We start from the raw sequence: 18,613 nt of genomic DNA, 5'->3' as shown, positions 1-18,613 counted from the left end.
TACAGAAATTGAGGTTTTCCTGGTCTCCTACCTCAGAGACCCTTCCTGTGAAGCATTTTATTGTCTTCTTAATTCCCGACTACAATTCCCGACTTGGCTAAGTCATTCATTCTTGTGTTGGCAGTTGTTTAGACACATCTCTCATCAGTTTTCCTTACAGAGTCTTTGAAGTCTTTGGCGTCCTATCTCTGCCAGGCTTGTTCTGGACTATGTGGCTCTCTTGATGATATATCTCACTCCAGTTTTTCACACTTAGAAGCACTGTGATAACTCTGTATATCCATCTCCTGCTTTGTGAGTATCAACAATTTGTTTTCTCAAATCTAAACTGATTTCTTTAGTTTTTGCCTTGATGATTTCTAGAGTGACAGCTCGAACCTTTGCTGAAGTTTTTATACTGTATGCTAATTGGAAGATAATCCTATTTTACAGTAAGTTATCTTTGCACATCAGTGGTTTGTGCTCTGGCTCAATAAAACGCTCAGTTTTTCAGGGGGCTAATAATACTGACCACACCATACAGTCCATTATATAAAAAGTGATATTCTGGAGAAATTCTCTGTTGTATTGTATAATAGTTGTTGTCCAGAAGGCTACTTGCTGTTAAAGGTAGCAGTAGCCATCTTATTGCTACTTCCTGTTTTCTTATTAATGTATTTTAATAGCATCATATCACTGAAATTTACATACCCAAGGATTGTGTCATTTTAATTGCGGTATTATTAAATTGAACTAAAATGTCCTGTTCATATATTTATACACTTTTCTCTGAAATTCCTTCTGACATATTTGGAGCTTTACATCACTTTTTTTCCTGCTCCTTCAAATCTGATTCCACAGCTACGGATAACTTCATCAGCTTGCTACATTAAACATTGAGTCCAAAAGCAACAATAACAATGTATTTGGATTCGGTATGACTTGCTTTAAAGCACACATTTGAAAAGAATCAAATAAAGCCAGAATAAGGAAGCGTGAAAGGGACTGTGAAATAAAAGTAGAACAGGCCTACAGCAAGAAATACCTCGCAGATCACACTTCCACCTTCTAACCTCAACCCAAGCAGCTTGTGAAGTAAATCTCATCAATGAAGTGAACAGAGGATGCACCGCATTCATCAGTTTGGAAATTAGTTTACCTCACACTCATTTCATTATCTCCAAAAAGTCAGCTCCCTAAAGGGCACTAGTACCAACCCACTGGCTGACACAGAAAGAGAGCCACAGCAGGCAGAGCCACCACCACCACCAGCGCCACCACCACCAGAAATAGAATTCATCACAGGAACAACTCTCATCAGAGCCACATGATTAAAAATTATGTGAAGGAAATGAATCAGGAGTTGTGTAATGGGGAGAGCATCTGAAGAGGTGACAAGGGGAAGCTAAACTGAGTGAGAAATGCATGTCAGCAGCTCAGACGGTGCATTTTAATGCTGACTCAAGTAATAACTGGACATCAAATTCAGGCGAAATGTTCTCCACTGGCACACAGAGAGACAGGATCACAGTCCCAGCCCCTGTGTCATTTACCTATGGTGTAGCCTCTCTTCAGCTCGCCACATCGGGGGCTGCGGCGCTGGGAGTTGGTGGTGTTGTTTTCCTGCACCGCGAGGACGGTGGTTGTCTTGGCAACAGATGGCGCAGCCTTGTTGAGGGGCGAGGCGGGCACCAGTGTCGGGGAGAAACCTTGACTGGCAATATCCACCGACTGAGACTTCTTCTTCAGTCTGCAGAAGGGCAAACAAGGAGAGGAACGTGTTATTGCTATATTCACATGGTGTATGGATGAAAAGGCAGAGAGTGGACAGAGAAAAGATGAGTGACCTTCATCGTTCCAAGGGCGAGGGGATCAAAGCACATTTAAATCTGAGGCGGTTAGCTGTCACTGCGCTGTGTCACAGAAATGTAATTGTGCAAGGCAATTTTGCAGCGGCAAGGAAGTTGGTTGAAAGAATCAATAGGCTAATTGCAATCTTGTTAAGGGTGAATTTATTAGCATTGCTCTGCTTGCCCAGTGTAGAGCTGTCTCTACTGTAAAAAGGGATTAAATGGTGGGATATTGGAGAAGAACAGCGGGAGTCCAGAGCTCAGGAAACAGCGAGTAACAAGCTACAAAAGGAAAAAATCAAGTAGAGGGTATAAGAATTTACGGAGGTGGAAATGCTTTATTTCATCTAGAATATACTAAATCCTTTTTCATCCTTTTTCATATACTAAATCCTTTTGCATCTGTTTAACCAAAACACCCCTGGACCATTCACAAGTGGCCCAGAATCCTGCTGCAAAGATTTAACATTAAACAGCTCTAATGTAGCTCCATTTCACTGGCCCATCATCAACTTTAGATTTCATAATTAATTTTTAGAGAGCTGCTTAGTCTGGTGGCATACATGACATCTTATATTTAACTAGTTCTTAAAAGCCCTGTAACGAGGGCTTAAAGCTCTAGCACACGTGTCTTGGAAGCCACGGTTCACAAACTCAGATGTGCTTTCACTTTTGACTTGTGGTTGGGATGCCTCATGATTCAGCAGAATTAAACACCAAATCAATTTAGTGAATCTGTTTAACTGGGCAAAACAAATCTGTAAGAAACCACTGCCTGTAATCCCAGTTTACTTATAGCTTTGACTAACTGGGCCTGCTTGGGCACAAATCTTCATCATCACCCTGAAGTTGTTCTTTTTGATGAACCACTTACTGTATCCATCCTCACTGGCACCTACATGAATAAATGGATGTATGTGACTGGTTATTTTTTATACTCGATACCTCCATATTTACACTGTTGTCTGTCACATCAATTCAATTTAATTTAATTTGCATAGCCCCAAATCACATCAACAGTAACAGTTGTAAGGTAAAGACCCTACAAGAATAAAGAGAAAACTCTAACAATTAGATGACTCCCTATGAGCAAGCACTTGGTGACAGTGGGGAGGAAAAACTCCTTTTTAAAACCAGGCTGTAGGAGCAGCAGCCATCTGCCCTTTTGACCTCCTCAGACTGTACCAATGTTCTCCATCCACTTGGAGATATATATGTCAGGCTGTACCAGAAACTACTAGTCAGATTGACTGGTAGTACTCCACGGATATCTGGAGAGACCAAAATAGAAGGGTTTTTTTATTCCCTTTGTTAGCCATGTTGCCCCTCTGCTAATATCTAATCTCCTCTGTTGAAATTAAAACATTTTCTCAATCTCATTAGCCAAGCCATGAGATGGGAACTTAGGGTATAAACAACATTTTTAATAAACTGCATGAACTTCTAGTGCTCATTGTAAGCAACCAAATTGGCAAGTTTGCTAGCAGACTTGCCAAAATTTGCCAAGTAAGCTAGCAGGAAGTTAGCTGGGAGTGCTAACTTTGTATTGATTAAAATTGTTTGTAATTCTAAAAAAAAAAAAAAAGGCCTAAATGGGGAAATGAGCATAACAAAAGAGAATGCAAAAAATAAAGAGTAGCCCTTGGTGTTAACATGACTACACCACCATCTTGGCTAATACCTAAAGATGCAACAAGCAGACCTTGTTGTCAAGCTACATAGCTAATCTTAGTCATGTACCGCATTTGCATTTTGTAAAGTAGTTTTTCCTCCATTACCACACGGAATTCAAATGGCTAAACAATTAAACAGAAGCTACAGTGCAACATGTAAAACTCTCTTTTCCAGTAAAAAGCTTACAAAATTTGAATGCTTATGTAAAGGGCATCAAAAGGCATGCACTGGCTGAGGTAGGTCAAATATAATCTGCCTACAACAAAAAACAAGTCAAAGCCTATTAAAAGGCTGATGAGATCCCAGGTTTGGGTTTTACATTTATAAATGAGTTAACTGGGCTAATCTGAACAGGTAATCCCACAACACTCAGCAGCAGGTTTATCCACTTACATATGGTCGCAAAGCCACATGTGTAAACATACAGAATAAATCACACTAACACACTGACACACTCATACAAAAGCATCTAAAGTGGTAGTAAAAAAAAATACAAATAATAAAAATTAAATTCTTGGGTGTTCCAGCAAAAACGTTGTCAATCAAAAAAATGGCTCCTAAAACACTTTCTCCTATACACTGAAAAAGTCCTGAAACAGCAATACAAGATTCCCAGTGCTGCGCTCCCTCGCACACACTTCACACTTTCAATCATTCCAGCAAAACTGCTGAAGCGAACAGAATCTTTCTGGCCATTTCACCCAAGTGCCCATCCCCACATAGACCAAAGCAACACACATGACCATAGCGTCTAAATCGCTAATGAAAATGCACAATCTCTATGGAAATGTCCTTCACTGTGTGCTCTTTTTAAAATCAAACAAACTGAAGCAGTCAAGTCAAGAGAAGGTGCCAAACGGAGCAGGTTGAGCTGCAAAAATTATATAGATGTTTTCCTTCAGTCAATTCAGTGAAAACACACAGTTGGTATATTTCTACAAATATACCAACTAAAAATTGACCCCATCTCTGTACCTTTTATATTTGCATGTACATATATTCTCCATCACATTCTGTCTCGTCTTTCCATTAATGCATGCAGTGGAGGTTTTGACAGAGCTGACAAAGGCTGACACAAAGTTAGCTGAATGTGCTAGATTGTACTTGTTTTGAGGACGCAGACATGCTGCTGCCGTTAATGGCAGGACCAGAGAGAGAAAAGACACAGACAGACAGACAGACAGACGGAGAAAGAGAGTGAAAGAGTGTCAAGCTATGTGAAGTCTATCTGCTTTCCCTTAGGAGTTAGTACTAATTACTGTCTCATCAGTAGAACAGAAGCCCTTCTTCTAGCTCTGTTTCACTAAGCTACAAGGCCAAACGGTATCAAAACGCGTGTGTGTCAGAGTTCAAGAACAGAATCGATGTGTCTAAGAAAGCAAGATGGAAACAGAAGCAAAGAGGTAAAGAGAAGGACAACGCATGTGAAAAATAACGTATTTGTGCCTTTGTGGGTGTTTACATTTTCATTCTTTCTATAATATGGAGGCAAAAGTCAACTCAGTGGCAATATTTTTATGAACTTATTCTTCATTTTCAAGTCTTTTTAAAAGAAAAATCATCAACAGTCAGTTTAAAAGAAGAATGAGACAGTAAAACACACAAAGCACAACAAAGAAACAAATTAACATTTGTAAAGACAAAATATTAATGTGGAAAGGCACACCCATCACCTGTCACCTCCAGCTAGCATGGCAAAACAAATATGCACGTCTCAAAGGGGACCTCTTTTTCATATTTTCTTTACCAGAGGCAGGCAATCAAAAGGAAGCTGCCACAGAAAATGAAGGGACCTCAAAGGCTTGTTTTTTGGACATTGACTGAACCGAGGAGATTTATCAAGGCAGAGTACAGCATAAGTAAGAATTATTATTTTGTTCTTTCATTTATTCAACCCTAGTGTAATAATCCACACGATAAAATATGGAACTGGAAATGAGCACAACAGGTCCCCTTTAAAGAGTTTAAAATGTACTTTGCCAGGGCTAATTACATTAACTGTTCCCATACTGCACATGTTTGACTGTTTTTCAGTCTAAGCAGTTTCAAGTCTGTGTTGTAAAACCAAGTCAAGGCAAATAGCTAAGGAACTAGAGAGTACCCATCAACTGCCCTTTAAATATGTGCTGTTAAGTTAAACCCTTTAATTAGGATGAATACTGAAAAATGTGGGGAAAAAATCATAACATGAACTTCAACTCAGCATAAGCCATTATTAGCTTAGCACTCAAGTCTCTGACTGCACTGTCAAAGACGAAGGTATGTTTTTAGGTAATGCAGGTTTTAAAAAGAAAGAAGGATAAATGGAAGTCGTACAGGCATAATGATGTACTAAAATAATAATAATAATAACTATAAAAATTTATAAATAATATTCTATTTAAGGCCTATTTAAGGCCTCAGTGCAGCACTGTTTACAACTCTTTATGACCAGCTAGCGAATGTCAACAACCTCCTAAAACCATTCACTGAGTGGTTGTGGAATACACTTTTCCCTAGTGATTGGTATTTGCTAATCAGTCTCTCGGCCTGTATGAATGGGACTTGAGCAATCAATTTCACCGCAGCTGCAACCTCCAGCAATCACTAACAATCTTCCACGGAGTAAATATTTTTCCTGCAGTGGTTTCCAGATGGTTGCTAACTGGTCCTTAGGCCTGTGTGACTTAGGCCTAGCTTCTTTATGATTTTTTTTAATATAGTTTTTGTTATTCCTGGAATAGACCAGACCAGTTTCCATACTGCAAGTCTCAAACCATACAATATAAACCTCTGTCTCTCGCTCTATGGCAATGCTTTACAGTGGTAGCGCAATTAAACTGGCAACCATTCCTGCAACCTGACATCAGATTTAACAACCCCGACATGTCTGAAACATTCCACCTTAATCTCTATGCTTTTAAGTTTTTCTTTCTTTCTTTTTTATTACTTTGTGTCCAATAATGCTTGTTTAATTTGTTTTCTTGCTGCAGTAGTTTTACTATAGTGTCAGCATTTTCTACTGCATTCAGACTGTTGACATTTCCCACTGCCACAGGCTATGTAGTCAGGTAACAATGTCTGGCAAGGATCACCTGCGTTGCATTCACACATGAATTTCTCAATGATATATATACACACACACACATATATATATATATATATATATATATATATATATATATATATATATATATATATATATATATATATATATATATATATATATATATATATATATATATATATATATACACACACATATGAAAAAAAAAAAGTTTGCCACGTTTGTCCTTTTCATTTCGGCCCCAAAGCCTTATTATAAAGTTGTGCTGAGAGCTAATCTGAGGTCCACAGAGTCTTTTCTAATGAGCATCCTAGCTCAGCTTACAGGTTCAGGACCCAGGTGGGTGGTAGCCTGAGAACTGAGATGCTGTGTACCATCATCAGCTGCACTCTTCAGCAGCTTCTGTTTCCCACTGCGACTAACGGAGGAGCAAATGGCTGTAATCCCTCATACAGCCTAAGAATTGAACTTAAACCGCAGATTTTAAGTCAAAAGTAATGGTAACTTATCTAAAATATGCACGTTCAAATCTATAGCAGAGAAGAGAGAAAAAAATCTGAATCAAACAAGAGGGGACTGCACAAGCTAAACTGTTCACACATGCATAGTCATTCTGAGCTATTTGGAGTGTGGCTGTCGTGGATGATTCAAAGCACTCCCAACACAACAAATTTACAACACCAGATTTAACGAGTGGTGGATGTAGTGGACTGGTTTGCTTTGTATCAGGCTGAAAGTGTGAGCTGTTAGAACGAGACAAGAAGCATGCCGAAGGTCAACAGCCAGCCTGCCAGATGGCGTAGCAGTTAATGATGTAATGGACACCCTTGCGTCACCAGTAGCTACTGTTTCCCAACCACATGGCTGCTTCATGTTTGGAACTTTCACAACTGATAACACCACAACTGTGAAACCCATAAAGAAGCCCTAGTGGGAGCTTGCAGCAAGTATAAGAGGCTTTTCCTTTCACACCAGTGAGGAACTATAGAGCACCACAGAGGAATGAGAGACACATGTCGACAAAGCCAGCAGCTCGGAGTGATTCCTATCTGCGAGCAAATGCTCACTCAATGATGAACAGAGGGAGGGTAAAAAATTAAAGAAAACAGACACACGGGCATTTTGTTTTCTTCCTCACTTTCGTGATCTGACCTGGACCAGGAGGCAGTGGTACATTTGCAGCTCTGCCAAACTGGCATCAGTAAGATTATCCAACTCTACAGGGATCCACGTGACTTGGCAAAAGGATGCATAAACAACAGGAAATTTGGGGCTAAGTCAAAACACGCTTATCGCTCCCCTACTAAGAAGGATTAGACCTTAAAAAAGGGGGGATGCGTTTGCAGTGCCTTCCAGTGCTCCTCTTTGCTTTGCTTCCAGTTCCCTGTCATGAACAAAAAAGGAGTTAAAAAATGTTTCATATTTTTTATTTATAGCAGAACTGATAGTAATACTAATACTGCAAATGGTTAACTATAGTGTGTCCTTAATAAGCTGTTAAAAGGCACTCAAGGTAAGGAGATTGGATTATCTCTGCGCCTTCCTTCACAACTAAGTGAACAGCATTTTCCAGGTTGCACTAGGCTGTTTTTAGTGAAAAGCTTTGATAAACCCACGCAATGCGACAAATAGCACAAAGGCCGCTAGCGTAGTGGAGGTTTTAATGCTTTTTTATGACAATATATTATACACGATGTTTTAGGGCCCTGCTCGTACAGGACTGCTTTCATGTTCTTCCCATATTATGTTTCATTGTGACGTTGCTCTCGCCACAACGTCTGTGCAGGGAGGAGCTCGGGGTCGATGGAGGAACAACAAAAGGGTCTTGCTTTTAGAGGGTAAGGAAAAGAAATCATTCAGGTTGGAGGACTTGTTGCAGTTTTAATTGAAACATTTCAGGCCAAACCACAAGTAGGTGTGACATCTGATGAATCCTAAAAACTAATAAGGCACTTAGTTATTTTGATCACATGAACAACTTCATTAACACACGGCCAGGCAAGGGAATATCTTCTACTTCTTAAGTATCTCTTTATCAACATCCTCTCATCTTCATACCATGCAGCACTCACATCAGATTGTTTGATTTGAAATGGATAGCAGTTATGACAAAAATGACTTGGCAACTGAAGGGTTAGCTAAAGCCTAATAAGAACGAGTCAGTTGCTATCGATGCTGTGCTTCGACACACACAGAAAGAGAGAGAGAGAAAGAGCAACAACAACCTGTGGCCATGCATGTTAATGAGCCTCTTTTTTACGCCTCGAAGCAAAATGAAATACGGCTCAGACCCCGCCGTCCTCTGCTCTGCGGTTAGACACCTCCACATAATGATCTATGGAGCTCTACGCCACATTACGCTCATCTTCCCTTCCTAAATGCCAAAGCACCAATTCCATGTCAAAGGTTCATGTGACGATTTTGACCAATGAGGCTTTAAACTCTCCCTCTGTAACTAAGCGGCGAGAACAAAAGCTAAAGGCCAGCCGTGACGCAGGCAAAAAGTTAAACAACAGAAAAGTCAGCAACATTATTAAATCCTGTGTCAGGTCGGCTGTGACGGTGTTTGCTACAGAGCATTTGTCATCTGGAGCCGGGAAGCATCTATAAAATGCCACTTTTCAGCCAGACATGAACAATGCAATCAAGAAGTGAAGCTACAATTCAAACTCATTAAAGAGCTTTCCAACAAATGATTCGTTGTTCCTGACACATCTGATGCTCAGCAATTCCTTGCCCCCCCCACATTATTTAATTCTTTAAGACCCCTGACATTCTTTTGGCCTTCTTATGTCTTGTTTTGCGGTTTGTCACTGGCAAAGGCAAACAGGCCAACATCAGCATCAGCAGGTGGATTAAAGAAAGAAAAAGAAAGTGCCTCGGTGTGTGACTTTCTTTCTCCAGTTTTTCGCTATAATAAGGAAATGAGATGTGCTATAGGAACAAAACCAAGATAGAGATAAGGCCCACAAGCACAGGAAAAACTACACAGATGGTGATAGCTCTGCCCAGACTCATTGATAATAAAGCCAGTGAGAGTCGGGTATAGAAGTACTTTGCACTGTTATCTTGAAATACACTTTACAACTTTTTTAAGGCAGCTGCCATTCCTGCTGTGAAATCAACTACGTTCTAAAAGTTAAAGTTCTTCTATAATATAAATCCTTAAGCTAACAGAATGTAAGTAAAGCTACTTTTTATTCCGTGTCCTATCAACAAAATGTTCACATTTTAAATGAAAAGCCTGCCACAAATATCTCAGTTTGTTAGGAAAGAGTTTACAGTGCATGGGATTTTTTTTTTAAACCGAGCTACCAAATTGGGTATTGTGAATCATGTAACTCTACTCATATTAGTATCATCTGTGAAACTTCTGGTATCATACCCGATTTTAAACTGCTTTATAAAAAAGCTTAAACATTGGTAGCCTTTGCTCAACTCGAAAAAAATTCTAGTTATATATAAATGTTTCGGCAGAATCAGAACTTTTACTTTTCTTTTGCTTAATCCATCCATCTATCCTTATCTCATTCAAGGTGGCCAGTCTTTCACACAGCTAACTTACAGACAGACAAAAACTCACAGACACTCACTCACACTACAACCAATTTAGAATCACCAATTAACCTAACCAACATGTCTTTAAAGTGTGGGAGGAAGCTGGAGTACCCGGAGAAAACCCACAGGACGAGCAAGCCCCTCAGGAAAAGGCCTCCGGCTGTAGAGTACAGAAAGTCTACCTGCACCTGTGTTTTCAGTTTAAAATTCAGCCCCCATGGCTGTGGGTTAAAAAAAATCCTCCAGACACCAGTTTGTCCTCCTTAATCAAGCCTTAACTGATTGCGCAGCATTACACTCTAAAATAATACCGGACGAAGACACTAGCAAACATAATGCTTCACTAGCCAACCATCCCTGGAGATGTGTCTAATGATTTCTCCATCACTTAGCAGCTGCATCTGCCAGCAATGTTGAACAGCTCCATTCTGATCAAAAACAGTCCATAAATCAACAGTTCGGTTGGTGAACACACAGCTGGGAGGCATGCAGCTATTCACTCTCTAAAATGTATCAATATCCCACAGAAACACCCCTCAGCCACAGCCTTTCACTTGACTAACAGAAGAATTATCTTAGCTGACACAAGGCAGGGAGAGAAAAGAGGAAGATGGAAAAGCAAAAATCGCTGCTTCATTATGTGTCTGTCTCTGACTCGGGGGCATGTTTTTCTCTCATACTTTTCTTTTCTAACTCCGTATCACTCAGACAGCAAACACGGACACATACAGTGAAAAAAAGAGAGCGTGCACACGTGCACTCTTTGTCCCCATCTTGGAGACAAACACAACCCTTCAGACTCAGCCGCTCGATCACACAGCTTTCGGTGTTTGACTCAGTGAGTATCTGTGGGGCCCAGGGACCGTTACTGCTGCCACTGCAGTCTTCCACTGTCCTCCTCCTTCACCTCCTCCGCCGCCTCCTCCTCGTTGCTAGCCTCAGCCTCGCTCCTGCACTCTCATTTGCTGAGCGCCGGTGACAGGCAGCAACACAATTGGTCAGCGACGGTACTGGATACAACGTCATGCCACTGTGGCTTGTGGCGGTGCAGAAATCAGAGACGTGTTGTGAGTTATTGGCAGTTTTTCAGCAGTGTGTGGAGTATCATATTAGATCATTACGTCTGGAAGAAGCTGGAGGGGCAGGACAGACAGCGGAGATGAAAAGGAACGTTTTAATTATCACCGTTATTGGCTTCCCACATAGCATCTAATTTGTTTGAAAGAATAATGTGCAAATATATCCCAGAGCAACAACAGTGCATTTGTGAAAAAAAGTAACTGCTACAAATAATGGAAAACATGACTATACTGGCTGGTTTGTTACTATAGTTTTGATGTAGCACAGGCAGACTGTTCCTCCTATGATTTTTGATTTCTTTGGATTAGCCTGTGTTTTCTCTCTCTGTCCTCTTCCTTAGTGCTGATTGTTTGGTGGCCCACCTCCATGCATATATAGCCAGAGAGGGGGCCAAGTGGAGAGATCTCCTCCACCAGACCGTTGACTCGGGCTGTTGTCTTTAGTTTTATTGTTTAGTTATTAACTGAATTCACTAGTTTACTTTCTTGGTGTAAAGTTAGGAGGAGCCTGAACCTAATCTTTCAAACCTAATTGCTTTTTGCTTATTGTGGATCCCATCACCTATATTTGTGCACAGTTTTCTCATAATTGTTGCATTATTCGGGATTCTTTAAACCATGGCAACTTTGTGGCATGCTATGTGTTGGGTTCCTGAGTTTGGTGACCACAATACACTGAACAGGAATGGAGACAATGTAAGAGAGATGCACTCGTGCTGTGTAAGATTTTAGAAAATACACCTCATTTTGAGAGTTGAAAGATCAAATTGGATGAGACTTTCCAACTAAAAACCTAATTTTGTATAAGCTCTTTTTAAATGCATTCAGACTGAGTGTAAATTTAAGTCAATCTTGAAGTTGGTGTAAGGCGGAGGTCCCCAACCCCGGGGCCACGGACCGAGTTGTTTGGTACCGGGCCGCGAGAGTTGAGGTCCGGGTGTGAAATTTATCATTTTCAGGGTTTTTATCGTTAACTCGGTTTCCCTGGGTCTTTTCCCGTGCTGTAGTTATGTGTCTTATTTTGAAAGAAATATTTACACGTTACCATAGCGATCAGAGAGCATTAAAGGGGCAGAGAGGAGGATGTTACTCTCAATATTGTTGGTGCATTTCAGGAGGACGCTGGTAATAAAGTTACACAATTACACAGTGAATTCGCGTTTATTATTATATTTACAAAATACCACAGTTTTTGTCTTGGTCGTATCATTTTATTTTGTTGTCTTTATCTGCGACACCTTAAAGGCCAGTCCGTGAAAACATTGTCTGACATTAAACCGGTCTGTGGCGCAAAAAGGTTGGGGACCGCTGGTGTAAGGCGATGTAAAATTGGCATACTGTCTACAGTGATGCTGGTGTTTCAACAGTTTCCAGTTCATGGCAAGCTTAGGCGGGGGTGGTTCCTGCCTCATTCCTTAACATCCAAACTAATTTCCTGTCATCTGAGGGTGACAGTTTGGGTCATCTGCAACATTTAGGCAAAGGGGTGACACATCCAAATAACTTGCAATTACGTACAGCTATTTGAACTGATAGTGTTGGACCTGGAATGGACCTCAACCCTATTGTAGAATTTTGGGCTATGCTGGGTCTGTACCAGGAAACCCAATTTAAATGAACTCCACAAATTCTGCCAAAAAGAGTTGTCAAATATCCAACCAGAATTAAACCAGAAGGCTGTTGATGGCTATCAAAAGCACGTGATAAAGATGCTACTTGCTAACTGATATTTTACCAAAAACTAATGGAGAATATGTATTTTTACATATATTGTATTGTAACTTTGAGCCTCTTTGTTTCATTTTTATCCTGTCGATTAAAGAAAATCCAAAATAAATTCAAACTCGGTCCTTGTTAGATCAAGTTATCATCGAAAAGTCATTCCATAAAAAGTCAACCAAACCTACAATAAAGTTTCCACCTGACATTCTAAGAATCTGCAAAGAAAAAATTGAGGTCATTTTGAATTTCAGGAGAAAAAAAAAGGTGGGACAGAGCTATGTTTACCACTGTGTAGCATCCCCTCTTATTTTAACAGACTGGCTGCTGGACTTTCAAAAGGGGATTCAAGTTGTTAAACAGTCCTGGCTTTTCCCTGCTGTAGTTTTGCTGAAAGCTCTAGATTACAGGCATTTGTAGCTGAACGGATCACATGGGTGTGGACCAAGCTGCTATTTTCAGGGCGTCACATGAGCTTGTTTTCCTTCCTGCTTTATTGTATATGAAAAAGTTGTCACTCTTGGTACAACAACATGACACTCTTCTGCCCTTGTTATTAATTTAAATGATTTAACACAACTGTTAGATTTTAATTGTCCACAAGAAGTTTGATGTATGGAGTCAGGACATCTTCACCTAGCTACACCTAACTGAGCATTAAAAAGCTTTAAAGTAAAAACTGCAATGTGTCATTTTTCTAATGCTAGCAAAAGCCTGGAGAGCTTTTGGTTTTATTCATCAGTTCAGAGTTTTCTCTTTAGTGTCGAATCTGCTCTTATTTGTTGTTACTAATTAGTCTGGTTGCTATCAGAAAAGCTTCAGGAGCGGAGTGGGCAGAGGGTTTGGTGATATAAGGTGGACTAGTGGGAGGGGAGTAGTTCAAAAGTTTAAAAAAATAAGACAAAATATTTTTTCCTTCTTTCTTTTCTCCTTTGTTTGGGTCTGAGAGAGAGATAAACAAAGCTGTCGGTGATACAAACATCCCATCTGACACAGAGCAGAGGCTGCTGTGAAACCATGCTCATTTGTTGAAGCGCAACCCTTTGATTGGCTGCCTGCTCTAATTAGAACAAAAAACATATGCTAGACTCCAGCCGTCTCATTAACACCATGTCCTTGAAACAACACCGAGTGGCCCTGCTGTCTGACTGTGGACAGATTCAAGCTCTACGCATGAAGGGCACTACATGTTGTAACTGGTATAAGTGGCCTTGAAAGGCCTAAGCCTTTCTTTTCCTATGGTGAGCATGAAGATGCCCATTTCTGTGGCACTACCGTCACATGCTGGCCCAAAATTATTTGGACTTGGGTTTTCATATGAGCAAATACTAGTGCTTATCCTTGCTTAATTGCATTTGAGATGCTTGTGTGAAGCGTTTGATTGAGCAGGGTTTTAAGAAGACCTTTAGTTGGAGAGAATATTATAGGTACTTTGGGCTGCTCCCTTTTCCCCCCCAAGGGGTCACCACAGTGGGTGAGTGGATCCACATATTTGATTTTCCCCCAGTTACTTCCCTGCCAAGCTTTGGAATGGCGCTAGAAGTACATTTGCTTGCGACCCCCAAAGCTGGCCTTCTCTTTCACATGTCAGACAAACACGATGCACATACATAAGATCAAATATGAGCTTGTTCCACTGTGGGCTTATAGAACTGGGATGTCAAACTCATTTTACATGGTGGAAATTTCCCCTCCTGTCAGTGTAAAGATGTTTAACTACACATTCAATCTCCGACATATATAATGTAAGATAAAGAAGTGCAATTTTAACAGTACATCTCGGTGTTTCTACATGATATAGAAATCCTGCTAGAGTAAATGAACAAAATTTGTCAACGTGGCTCTTTTTACTTAAACTGAAAAGAAAGAAATGCGTAAAATGACAGAAAAAAAAACTGTGTTGCTCATTGCCCACACTGTGCTATCACAGAATTTACAGAAAATGTCCTTTTTTATGGACATGCTGTAAAAAACAAAAACAACCCCAAACAACATTTCTAAAGTACATCGAGAAAAAACAGGAACTTTTCTGTCATTGAAATATTTATTACTTATTTACTTATATTTACTTATGGCGTAAATGGCCATGGCAGAGGTCGTCTTTAGCAGGAAAAGCTGTGGAACTTATGAAAATACAGTTTATACAGGTTTATTCCTTTCTACAGTTTCCAGAACTATCCATTGGGTTGAATTGGAGTCTTTGCTGAGCTGATTGGATCCGCATTAAAATTGTCCCTGTTCATAGTTACAAGCTAACATTTTCAGACACAGAATTTGAACATCCAGTAACTGAGCAACTAAAGATTACAGTGTTGAGAAAACTGAAAACACAAGCTTTAAAATTGGTTCAAATTAAAATTCTGTCAGGTCTGACAGGCGTCAGCAGCTGTGCTGCCACATTTTGATAGCAACTGTAAAGACAACGTGTTCTGAATTCCCTACAGTTCACACCTGTGATTGCCTTCATCTCCATAGCAACAGCATACAGAACGAAATATGATTTCTCTGAATTAAAACTGGTGACCACAACACAAAACACAGGCTTCTGTGTTCAGTAACATTGAAAAGATTGGCAGTCCTTCACGGTGCAGTTCTAATAAACCATGCTCCTGGAGGAGTGACAGGCTACATAAAGGTTATATTTTTTATTCTTGTTTTTGTATCTCAGTACAGTCGTCTCCTCTGTGTATCTGTGCTAAATTCTATGAGTTGCAAAAAAAATTTACTTCATTGTATTTTCTCACTTGCACATCTGTTCATTGTTTGATGGCAAGCGCTGACTGGAGGCACCGTCATCTGTTAGCACTGGTGTCACTGGCACCAGCTGATCAGGTTACACGTCCTAGATAGTCCGAAGCTGGAGGCGTACTTTGGTTTGAGGTCACTCTGGTCAAGCCTGACTTGTAAAGAACTGCAAATGTGTATACCTGGAAGGATAAATCTCCTCCTTCCAGTCCACAGTTTTATTTCTTGAATCAACTCTTCCTTTTCTCATCTTTTCCCACGCTCTTCTTGTCAGTCATTATCCTCCCTCTTTCTGCCCTCTATTCAGTTGGCAGTCTGGTCAGCTCAAGCTGGTCAACCTGATGTCGTTCTGTAGCAGGCGCCATTGGCAGAGCTTGGCACATTGTGCGGTCTGCTGAAATTCACCGAGCACACTCACATAAGTGGAAATGGGAAGGGCCTCTCATACTCACAAGTGCACACAAATCCACCAGCACACTTGACATAAAATACTGTTGGATAGGACAAATCCGGTCGACAAGTTAGGAAAACATCAGTGGCTTGGCAAGTGGTTGACCTTTCAATAAGTGCAGATATAAGGAGGATAAGAAGTGTCAGATCAGGCCGAATCTAGAAGATAAGAGTGTGTGCCGTATTGCTCGGAGAACGAACAGCTCCTAAATGGAGAGTGACAGTTGAGATGGACATAGCAAATGAAGACAGAGCCTCAAGGATGTCTATGTGCGGCTGTCAATCACATCAGACTCTCACACCAAATCATTATTACACAGAAGCTATAAACTGGTGCTCTGACGTGAGATGTAAGTACAAAAAATACCTTCCAGTCAAAGTAAAACAACTTTCATTAATGAGAGTCTTCACATTTATATCAATCTTCTGCATCTAATTTTCTAATTTGCCAGGATTGCATTTAATTGCTGTCTTATGAGAAATCTCCTTTAATTGGTAGTAAAGCACACACATCCAACGGATCCGCTTCTTGTTTTCTCCATCACGATGTGGAGTTACACAAGGACAGATAAACAGTTCATTTGGTGTGAAAAATGTTATCACTTATCTTTGCAGCAATAAATTGTGGTCACATCTCATCCAAACATAAAAAAGCTCTTCCAGGCAATCTAGCAATAAACCTCACATTTGTGTGAACAGATAGCTTGAATGTGGGTGAACCAGCAAATCAGGTTTAAAATTTCAAAGTCAATCAAAGCCCATGGAAGGTGGTGCTAAAAATAGGTTTTTCACTCTAATCTACATGGCAACTAGCCTAAACACAATGGAGGTATACTACAATGACTTTACCACTGAAAAGACACTGTTAATGACTGCATTACAACCTGCAGTAAAACGAAGGGCTTTATGCAACTGTTTTTTCCCAAGAGTGGTGCCAAGGACTTCTGGCCTTACTGTGGCAATAATAGCAAATGTTAGTTAATAGTAGTAAATGTTACACAAGGACAAGTAGGCTAATAATTATTCAGACATGTCCTAGAAATTAATCAGGATAGAACGTTAACTTCACAAAGCAAAAACAAAACAAAACAAAATGTTAAAAATATTGCAGCTCATTTTTTAATAATTAAATTTTTGTGTGCGTGCTAGCAAGCTAGCAAAACACACTGGTGTCCTTGCTATTACAAATTCAAACTGCTTCTCGGTGCAGATATGTCTACACCACAGAAGTGTTTTTTATTCTCGTTGGAAGTGTTGGCAAGTCAAAAGCCAAAAAATAACATGGTGCACAGTCTTATGTCAAAAAAAGAGAAAAGAAAATAAAGGCAAGATTAAAAAAACAAAAAACAAAAACAAAACACCGTTGACATTGCGAGACAAAATCTCTGTTCCTTGTCTACATGTAAAAGCTAAAACAGAGTTTTGTTTTTAAAAAATCTTCACCTGGGAAGGTGTTTTCCTAAAGCTTTGTTCTCGATGATCTAAAACTACATTTACATGTGGACGAAAACACAAAGAAAAGCGTTCCCCAAGCTAGCTTAGCTAGAATGCTACTTTCTGCTACTCCCTTTTTCAGCATGGGTCACCACAGCATGTAGCACCACATGTTTGATCTGGGAGATTTTACATCATATACCCTTTCTGGCACAACTCCAAAGGTATTTTTGTCTCCCAGTGGGATGAAACCGGGGCTCTTTTCACAAATGCATAAACCACTAGACTATGGAAACACTGACTAGCTTAGCTTAAAAAAATAACAAAAGACAAACAGCTGTCCTGAGTCTTTCTAAACTAAAATACCTCTAATTCTGGTTTAAGACTACACTGTTCTTACAATGTCTAACAAGTTTGTTAACTTAGACTATTAGAGTCATAACTGCCACCAACTTGGTTTCAGACACAGTACAGACTACATCTCAATCATCAGGACTTTATATTTGCTAGAATCAAGAATTTAAACCAAAAAATATATGTTTATGTTTGATTGTTAAAAAAATAAAATTACTAGAGCACATGACTAAATCTGAGTGACCAACAGTAACTTACAGTATTGTGCTAGGGTAGGACAAGTAAGAGAAGAAGCTTAATTCTCCCATCAGGCATCACTTAGTGAACAGCCTGCCTTACTGCTACAGCAGCCAACTAGCGTCACGCAGGCAGCTACACTTGACATTCCCAGCACAGCTCAAACGGGACATCTGTTAGCTTCATGCAGCAAGGCGTCCATGAAATACTTCCTTCATTTATAGGTATCATTGAAGAACTGCCCAGCTGCTTCGGTATTAATTAGCAGTGCAAACTGGTGAAACTCAACATAAAGTTAATATGCTGCGAGAAAGCAAATTTTGCAACACAGCTTATCCAGTTAAGAGCAGACAGTGTGCTCACTCTGAGTAAATTCTTTATCTAGTGAGAAAAATAAACATATATGCAGATACAGGAAGATTAGATGGGAAAAAGCTATAAATCTACCTCCTATACAGAGCCACTATTTGAATTCAGCAGCGTCGAGG

General features: G+C 40.0%; 1 protein-coding gene across 3 annotated transcripts in view; it reads right to left on the bottom strand.

Annotated features, from left to right (window-relative positions):
- Nucleotides 1-18,613, bottom strand: part of oxr1a (oxidation resistance 1a) — a 186,668-nt gene that overhangs the window by 96,786 nt on the left and 71,269 nt on the right. For all 3 annotated transcript variants that reach the window (XM_080896643.1, XM_080896642.1, XM_080896645.1), the window contains one exon: nt 1,533-1,729. In XM_080896643.1, the coding sequence (XP_080752769.1) occupies nt 1,533-1,729 (197 nt within the window). The remainder of the gene's footprint in view (nt 1-1,532; nt 1,730-18,613) is intronic.

This window comes from Rhamphochromis sp. 'chilingali' (assembly GCF_963969265.1).
Source record: "Rhamphochromis sp. 'chilingali' genome assembly, chromosome: 11".
Lineage (NCBI taxonomy): Eukaryota > Metazoa > Chordata > Actinopteri > Cichliformes > Cichlidae > Rhamphochromis > Rhamphochromis sp. 'chilingali'.
This window is presented reverse-complemented; position numbering and strand designations above follow the sequence as displayed.